At 40.9% G+C, this 9,952-nt stretch overlaps 1 protein-coding gene across 1 annotated transcript in view; it reads right to left on the bottom strand.

The window, feature by feature from the left end:
- Positions 1–4,897: 4,897 nt before the first annotated feature.
- Positions 4,898–9,952, bottom strand: part of ASZ1 (ankyrin repeat, SAM and basic leucine zipper domain containing 1) — a 36,993-nt gene continuing 31,938 nt past the window's right edge. Inside the window, exons 11-13 of the mRNA XM_042872793.1 lie at positions 8,211–8,316; positions 7,680–7,793; positions 4,898–5,297 (exon numbers count right to left, since the gene is read on the bottom strand). Coding sequence (XP_042728727.1) covers positions 5,148–5,297; positions 7,680–7,793; positions 8,211–8,316 — 370 coding nt within the window. The 3' untranslated portion in view covers positions 4,898–5,147. The remainder of the gene's footprint in view (positions 5,298–7,679; positions 7,794–8,210; positions 8,317–9,952) is intronic.

Below are 9,952 nucleotides of genomic sequence, written 5' to 3'. Positions count from 1 at the left end.
TTCATAGAATCATAAAGGTTGGAAAAGGCCACTAAAGTCATCCAGTCCATCCATCAGCCCATTGCCACCATGCCCGATAAACTACATTCCTCTGTGCCACAGCTCCATGTTTCTTGAGCATCAGCAGGGCGGTGACTCCACTACCTCCTTGGCAGCCTGGTCCAATACTTCACCACTCTTTCTGAGATTTTTCTTAATCTCAGAAAGAAATCACCCTGAATCTCCCCTGATGCAACTTAAGGCCTCTTGTACTATCTGTTACCTGGGAGAAGAGACCGACCCCCACCTCACTGCAACCTCCTTTCAGGCAGTTGTAGAGAGCAATAAGGTCTCCCCTGAGACTCCTGCAGTGTAAACAGCCCCAGTTCCCTCATCTGCTTCCCGTAAGACCCTTCAGAACTTTGTTGCCCTTCTCTGGACACACTCCAGGGCCTCAATGTCTTTCTTGCAGTGAAGGGTCCCAAACTGAACTCCTCAGGCACAGAGGACACAGCTGCAGTCCGTGCCATCAGGCCTCAGGCTGGCACCCAAAATGAGACCACGGCCAGGGGAAAGTCCTGGGTGCTGCAGCAGGAAAATGCTTAAGCAATGGCTGTCAAGATGTGAGAACGTCCACCTGCTTCTCTTAACTTAAACAACAAACCCCAAACAAAACCAGCAACAACCCAACCACCCAACCGCACAGAAGGGCTTTCAGGGCTTTGGGCTGCAGCAGCAGGATAGGGGCAGGTCCAGCCCAGCACAGGGACAGCCCCACAGCAGAACGGCTGCACAGGAACTGTGTGCCCATGGAGCTGTGCCAGGGCCTCACGGCAACAGAAGAGTAGGCAAATCCATTCAGCAAAGCACTGTCAATGTGCCTAAAGAAATACCTCAATTTTCAGCCAACTTCAGTTTCTGGTGTTGAAGGAGCACGCACCTTGGTTCAGTAACAGAAGGAGAAGGTGGGGACAAGACAGCAGATCCCAGCAGGATTTGGGACCTGAGGCTGCAAGCCCCATGGCCCCCTCTGGAGCTGCAGCCAGCAGATGACTCACTGGGCTTTTCCGAGGCACCCTCCTCAATCAACAGCTTCTTTGCTCTCAGATCCCAACCGACAGCAGTAGGACACTGCTGCCATCAGGTACCCGCACACACAGACATCCCCCTCCCCGGCTTCTGCAGCCTCAGCTTCCTCAGCCTCCCCTCAACTCACTACCCTGAGCCCTCAGCATCCTCACGGTGCCATACCCACACCATTACTCATCCAGACAAGAGATTATGCCACGCGCTATGCAAGTGGCAACACCAAAAGCCCAGCTTCATCAGCACATACCTTATGGGGCTGAAGTTTTTCAGCAAAACAGTGAAAATAATGTAGTTAAACCTGTACTACTACATTCATGGAGACTGTTTTCAGAAATTCTGGAGGCTTGGAAAGCTCATCTGGGAAGAATACTTAAAATCAACTCCCAAATCCTTAAGTGGTCATCTTTCCACACAAACCACAGCCAGGGACACATCTCAGAACTCAAAGTCCCTCAGAGGGAGCCCCCAAGTCTCATTTGTGAGGACCTGGGCTCCATGTTATGTGAACTGCAATGTTTGTGTCAGGATAAGAAATGAAAATAATTTAGCAGTTATTAGAGCTGTTAAGGACAAACACCCTATTATTCGCCCGATGCCAGTACTACTTCATCCATCTCATACCTTAACACTCGTAAGTCCTGGTATATAAAATCCAGAGCTCTGGTAAGTAGAAATTTCCCAGGATAGGCAATGTCATTTCCAAATGGAATTTTTAGCAGAAACTAACAGCTCTGGGGAATGCTGGGAGAGACTCAAAGAAAGCAAGAGGAGAAGGAGCAAACCACACAGCTCACGTTTACATTTTGTCCGTAACAAGGCAGCTGGACAAGGAAAAAGGAAAAAAACGCAACCAAATGAATGCAGCATTTCTCCAAGTGAACAGAGAATGTGATTAAAGAAGCCCATTCATTTCCCATTTAAGAATGCACATACCTAAACTTACTGTCTACTCTTTGCAACTAGAAACAATCAGGAAAAAATGGTTATGCCTTAGTACAGGCTAAGTACTCCACAAGTCAAAGAGCAGAGAAAAACCCAAATCCCAGAGACAGAAAATCTCTTGTTCACATCCTACTCCACGATGAACAAGGTAAATGAGAAGTAGAATTCTTTAGGCCCCTTCTACAGGCTCACCCAGGGCCCTACATTTTACATAACTGCCCACAGATGCAGAAAAGACCATTGCCTTGATGTTCACCAGCATTCAGAGCAGTTAGATATCCAACACATGGCACAGCCAAGTAGGTACCTCACTGCATCTTTAAGCAACTCTGTATCTATAGGGCTTGGCCCCAACTACAACCGGCTCAATCCTCCTGCTTCTCCATTTGCACTACTGTAAGAGGAAAATAACCCTTCCCAGGGCTGGGAGGCTTACCTGCCTAATGTATGCAAAGCTCTTTAGCATTTTCCTCCCATCCCCTCATAGATGTGCAAATCACTGTACCATTACTATTCCAGGATAATGACTTTAATGTGATGACTTAAAGAAGAAGGCCTCTCAGCAGGGTTATTTCCATCTAAAGGCTGCCTCACCCCGGTGCTGGCTGGGGGATTCAATTTGGACAGCATGGTTTAGGGGCCAGATTTTGCAGTAATCTCTTTGTTTCCTGCCCTATCTCAACCATACTGTGATACCCTCTCAAACAAGGAATTTGAAAAAGGCACTGGAACAACATGAAAGTGAATAAAAGACTTTGAAATTCATTGTTTAAGCCCGAGTCTGGAATCTGGAGAAAATACACTTTTTTTTCCCCCCTTCTCTTTAATGGTTGAGTTAGAATAAACCTTACTTATTTGGCTCTTCACGTATCCTACTCACCCAGCACAATTCACTCCTGACCAATGAAATGAGACACAGATCAAACCGCTTAGTCCAAGATCTTCACTTCTCATGTGTGATTTATGCCACTCTGAATGATGTCCTTGAACACTACAACACAGCAAAGATGCTGACGACACAAAGCCTGTATTTATCCTGGAAGTTGTCTACATGGAAGTGTCACAATTTGATGATAAACACATAAAATAAGCAATGTTTAGGACATCTTAACAAGAGCAGCTTCTCTCAAATGCAGCTTAGATTACTGGAGAAATGCACAACCCACTTCATCAATGAAGCGGTCGATTCAAGTCACTCTAAAACAAAACAGAAATCATTTAAAAAGAGATTTTTTTTTTTTTTTACAACCTAACAGAAAGAAAAAAAAAAAAAAAAGCTGTCTTCTCCTTCTTTCAGTTTTAGATTCATGACATGAACTGACAGAACCAAATAATGAAATGGCACGCACAGAAGTGTAGTAGTAAAATGAAGACGTCTGGAATTTAAGCTATCATCTTTCTCCTGACTTCATGCATTTAGGAGTTCAGTACAACATTCAGACCCATGACTCATTTCTGCACAGATTATTTTATTGTAACTCTCAAACTAGAAAACATTTATCAATGAATATTATGTATTATTCTCTCCCTCCCTAGCCCCAGCATAGGTAAATTTACACTGACGACACCGTTCACGTTATTATAATTCAGTTAAATGCTGATAAATCTATTTTCTGGAGCAGCTTCCTGCAAGGTCAGCTTCAAAGGCCTGCATACAAGTGGATAATTTTTTCAGACTTGCATGAAAAAAAATCATTTTCATTACTGTCTCCGATGGCAAAATGTACCAGAGGCAGGAAATGCATCTCTGGAGTGGCAGCTACTCGCAAATCTTCACTGAAGTGGAGAAGTGAGGAGCACCAAAGCTAAGAATCAGAATCCTCTCCAAGGGCTGTACCACACACACCATGTGAGTGGCTGAAATAATTCCACTTGCATAACCTACACCTTGCAAAGACAATGTGAACAAGCTTCTGACATGTAACACAATTACAATAGCAAGGAAACATACTAACACCCAAGGTAGTTTTCTCAAATCAAAAGCAGGAAACAACTGTGACAGCAGTAACTGCCTGTAGCAGCACTGGGTTTTTACCTTCTCATTACTATTCTCCAGAGGGAGCATTCAAGATGATGACTGCACACATCTCTGGGAGCAGAGCATGCTAAAGCAAGGCACACCCACTGAGTCTAATGATGGTTTTTCAGACTGCTTCTGTTTTGACTGAAGAACATCCCATCACAAACATGCAGCACTTTTACAGACATTCACTGAAGTCTACAAAAATGTGGTTTTTGTAGATGACTTAAAGCAATTCCCTTTTTCTTTTCTTTTTGCAACACACTCAGTGTGGAAACTGGCTGTAAAAACAGATATTAAAGTTTTGCTGCAGAATTACAAACACCTCTAAGTGATGAAAACCTTAAGAGGAAAATTAACATGAAGCTACTGTAGTGAAAGTCCAGATCAAGAAACACTAATATTCCTTCTAAGTTGCCTGCATTCCTATAGCAAACAATTGCTATAAATCCTGTTAGTATCCTTACAATCTTTTGTAGTGATAAAACTGATACAAGCAGACCTGAGGAAATATATCTCAGGCATAATGTGAATAGCACAGTTCAGTGGGAAATGACTTTCAGACAGGGTATCTGCAGTCCTGTGGCTGTGACAAATATACCTCACCATAAAGTTTTTGATAAGAATCTATGCCTGAGAAAAGAACTTCTTCAACATAAAAATCACACGATACTTAATGTTTAAAAAAAGAAACAAAGCAAAGCACGCCTGCATTGCCAATTTATTTACAAGCATCCAAAATAAACAACAGCATTGCTTGCTTACGCTTACCTATGTGAACAACAGCTGAACAGGTAACAGTTGTTATAACCACAGTTAAAACAAAAACTTGTGATCATTAAGTAATAACTGTAACTTTAGGGCAAAAAAAAAAAAAACAACAAAAAAACCCACAGCTCTGATAAGATTTTGTACTTATAGTCTATACCAGAAATAACTTTGAATCTAAAGCATTAAGATACGTTAATGCAAACAGATTTTGTTCAATCATTTTACAGCTAGATCAATGTAAGAACCAAACGTAGATGTGACAGATATGATGAAACTACACAAATTTTCACGTGAATTCAGCTCTGCTACATACACTGAGCACAAGTTATTCACAGAACTGAAAGAGTCAGCTTTTCTTTACCGCTAACTTAGTTATAATAAAGAAAAAGCCAAACCCAAGCAACGTTACTGCTCCCATTTTTACCAATCTTTTTTCCAAGGTGAGTGATTTTTCTGGAAACACCACTAGGCTGAGGTCACTCCTCTGCTCTTCTTTCTGAGGCAGATGTTAAATCATGAAAAAAACACAACAGAAAAGGTTAGCGTGAAGGTTTCTGAAGTGTGTGATAAAGTGTAACTCTGGATTCTCAGGTCTGAAGTGCCCCTTTCTAACTGCCTTAATTACCTGCGCCTTAATTCAGTGGAAATAAATATGCACAAACCTTTATTTTATCTGATGCTCAGTGGCTCTTTATGTAACACATTATAGAAAACAAAAATCATTTACAAACTGAATTCCTCTGGAGTGAAACATACTGCCAACATGTGCTAAAAAAATCCAATACCAAAACACTTAAGCTTTAATCATCCAATATTTAAACCTTTTTTTTTGTTACTAAAATATTTTTTTTCAATTTAATTACAAGAATAACTGTTTATTGAAACAGAAAGTTAAATATGTAACACAGACCGAGCTTTCAAGACTTTTTAAAATTGAAGTGACAGGAGAAGTATCTCACAAATGCCTGCCCAAATATCTACTGAAGTTGAGTGGAGCCTTGCCATGAAGTGCAGCAGGGCTGTCCTGCTTCCCTCCCTTACTTCATAATGCTTGGCAGGCCATCCCACTTTAAACATCACTTACAAAAATTGCATGTCATGCACTTAACACGCATTGCAAAGAAGTACTGTTATGACTAAGCTCAGCAAGTGTATGTACATCATTTTAAAAGTAATGCCTCTTATTTACTTCCACGGAAACTCCAAAAGCAACAAAGAGCACGGTAACAATACTTGATAGAGCAAATTCCCAGCTACAAAACACTATTTTTCAACTTAATCACTGCCAGTAGCTGTGCATTTTCACCAGAAATGAACAAGAGTCTCTATGCTGCACTCCTAACTATCCACACCAGTGGAGGTGGCCCAGTGCCACAGTCACCACTGTTGAAATGCACTGCCTCACTGTGCTCACATCTGCTGTTTGGTGTCCATGAACACTCAACAAGCAACAATGAACATCAGTGGGTTCCATTTTTCCCCACATGGAGGAATTCAGTGACACAACTTTGCTTCATGTGCCCTTCTATGTCAGATGCCATTCTGTCAGACTGCCCCTCTGCTGCCATCTGTCACATGGCAACAAATGTAATGGGATACTGGTGGGAAGGTTCAACCTCTACTGCCATCCCACCAACATCTGTCTCTGACTCAGGGGCTGATACAGTAAAATATTACTAACAGAGCAGCTCTGTTACTACCAAAGATTTAGATAAAGGGAATTAGCACATTGCTATACAAGAGGTTTCACAGTTTCATTTAAATTCACAGTTTTCATAATAAATGTTTCAGAGCTCTCCAGTGATTCTGAAGCGGTCCATCATAAATTAAGAAATACCAAAATGCTTTGGATTGAAGTCCTCATCAGTGGAATAAATAACACGCTACAGTATTTTAATAGAACAGGAATTAGATTTTTGAAATAACTGGAAGGCTAATGTTTGTTGTCTTTTTAACAGAAGGTACAGAGCCACTATGCTACATCTTGGCAGCTACAGAATCTTAAGTATGTATGAGAGTAAGTGCAAGTAGCACCTAAACTTAGGCTCACCCCACTCCCTTACAACTGGCCTGCACCCACAGCAGGCAGATACATACATGCAGTTGACTTCTGCATATGCAAACTAAGGAACACAAACAGCTAGAAGTTCTTCATTGCAACCTCTTAAATATATTTGGTGTTAAGTGATTTATTAGGAGAAGGCTGTTACACTATGTTAGATTTACTTAAACTACAGGAAACTGCATTAGAAGCTTTATACTCAAAGTCTGAGTTCCACATGGCTTCATTTAGTAACAGATTCCTTTCTGACACTGATGCTCCATTTACTCTATTCCAGCAGCCATTCATTTTACTAGCCTATTACTTAAAATGACCCCATCTGACAAGAGCATATCATTGTGTTGGTCTGAGAAAGACTGATGTGGTGCTAACATCTAGCCTTGACCTCTCCCACCCTCTTCTTTTGTCACTCTGTGAAGTTATCTGGGATGCCTCTGATTCAATCCATAAAACTGTACTATCTTCCTTGAGAGTCAATAATTCCAAACAAAAGATTCCTTAATTAAGAAGTATTCTGAGTGGCATTTATGCCACAGTGGCAGTCCAAGTGCACAGGCGCATTTCCCACTCAATTACTTCCTGTGATAAAAAGATGGACTACACCTCCCTTTGGAGACACTCCACAGTTTTAGAATACTTCAGATTATTTCACTTTGTTACGGAAAGGTGGAAAGCCAGACTGGGGAGTGGGAGTTGCAATGTTCAGATTGCAGCTGGTAGAAAAAGGTATCAGACATCTCACCAATGAACATCACTTTCAATACCGCACACAGAAACTTATGTACAGTAAGAAATAGCTTCACTCCTCACACCCACCTTTGCCACAAGTTCGTTCAGCCTCTTAACTTCTTCTCCCAACTTTTCAACATTGCAAATCAAGTCTCTGCAAACTTCAATATATCTTTCGGTTGGTGCCCACCGCAGTACCATCTGTCAGGAGTCAAAGAGTTATTTGCCACAATGACTGTACATCATAACTTAATACGAGTTGATGTAGCAAAAAAGGCACTGTCAGAAAAAGTTTATAACTTCATTTCTGTCAGGTTTTCATTGCATGATTTATACACGACACTGATCTACTATCCTCTTTAAGCCTTTCTGGAAACTTGTCACTTGAATCACTTGAATCAACAGCAGAAACACTGAAAAGCAGATTTATATTTAGATTTAACTTTTTGAAACAAATTTTCCAAAAAAGCCCCATGCGTTAGAGATAGAACATTGGACAGTTCTATATAACTAAAAGTAATCAAGACAGTTGATTAGCATACACATTTGTCATTTTACAAAGGTAGGACAATGCTATTCCCCCAAACTCTAAATCATTTTTCCCCTTTTGTTGAATACCTTGTGAGAATTTTCGAGGAAGTGTTTATTTATGGTCTGCACAGGAACAGTCAGGTTGCTACACTCTTTATTTAACTTCTGAAGAAACTTGAGGCATTCATCTCCACTACCAAAATAAAACCATATGCCATTATTTGTAAAACGTTATGTCTTCCTGCAAGCTAAGTATCATCTATGCATTTTCAACACTGGCTAGTGAGTGAATCAGACATGCAATTTCACTACAGTAAAAAACCCAGTCTGTTTAAGAGGGTAGTTAAACACTAACATGTAACATCTTAGCAAGCTGCACACTTTGATTGTCCACACCAATGCTCCTTCTCATCTCCTCCAGCTCCTCCCTCCCATTCTGGTAGGGCAACAAACTGTTATGCTACTCAGAATATTTAGCTACACATAGAGCTGAAAAACTATCATCCTAAAGCATTTTGGAAACATGCTGTTAACCTCCACTTCTACTTCTCATTTTCAATCCTATTTTTATCAACGAAAACATCTCACTACCCACTACAAGTGGTGTTTTGTACGACATTATGCATAATAACCATTATTCCTGTGCATGTGAGCACAGAGATCACAGTCTTGCAATACCAGGAACAGACAACTGAGTCAACTTCATACTGATATAGCGGAACTTATGACTGAAGCTTGTATTTTTGAGGTGGGAAAAAAAATAATCCTGGTTTGTACTTTGGAGCTGGGACTGAAATGGCTAGCCTACAGGCATTCTGTCTCCAGCACAGCTGAACAGTGAAGAATCTGATAATACTCTCTTGGGCCTAAGATGTGGAAATGCTTGCCTTAAAGTCTAAAATATCTGATGTTATCTACTATGAAGGAAATGTAAAGTCAATACACTCAAATATAAGCAGGAAGATAACTCTGAAAATCAGTCTCCAAAAATTGGAGGAAAGGATACAGAAACTTAATAGACTTAATTTCAATGCTAAGTTTTTAGAGCAAGCTATAAGCCATCCAGGTGAATAACATCAGGACCAACATAAAAGACTATTTCAAGTGGATGTTGCCCTGTCACAGAACCTCATTACATTTACTGGAGAATCTGTGTAAACGGATTCAAAGTGCAATGCTCCTCTTCTACCTACTGCCATCTGCTACTGAATCCAAATTCAACACACTCACACCCTCTTACCTGCATGCCTCCTCCAATGGCAAAAAGGTCTAAACCCAACGTGCCAAGCACCTAAACTAAGCCACAAACCTGCGTGGTGCAGGTGCTTAAAAAGAGGCTGGATTTGGCTCACAGAGTCTTTTCATTCAGCTTTCAACTTCTTCCCATGACAACGCACGTCATGACAACTCCAATCAATACTGACCTGCTTGGCAAAACACTTCCTAAAAACAGCTAAAAATTTGGGGCCTGATATACTGTAGTATCCAGATAAGCAGAAACAAGCAAGACTGGAGACTCAACTCTTAAGGAACGACTCTCCATCAGGAAAGAAGTGTGTCAACAAAACCAGAACAAAGTTCTCACAGGGCATCATCCACAGCTAGGACTGCACTTTTTTTTTATAACTTGTTTTAGAATAATTTATTTCCTAAAATTTTCATTTTATATTTGTTGAAAGTATCTCCACTTTAAGCAGCTGTTCCTTTGTTCTGGATCTCATCTTCCAAAGCAGAGCCAAACATTCTGCCAGCCCTGTGAACAGTCTACTCTGCACCTAAACCTCAGCACCAAGTTCCAATCTTCTAGTTTTTCTTAGTGGAAGATGCAA

The sequence above is a fragment of the Lagopus leucura genome, unplaced genomic scaffold, assembly GCF_019238085.1.
Source record: "Lagopus leucura isolate 7727_CA_CO unplaced genomic scaffold, USGS_WTPT01 Super-Scaffold_100008, whole genome shotgun sequence".
Taxonomy (NCBI): domain Eukaryota; kingdom Metazoa; phylum Chordata; class Aves; order Galliformes; family Phasianidae; genus Lagopus; species Lagopus leucura.
This window is presented reverse-complemented; position numbering and strand designations above follow the sequence as displayed.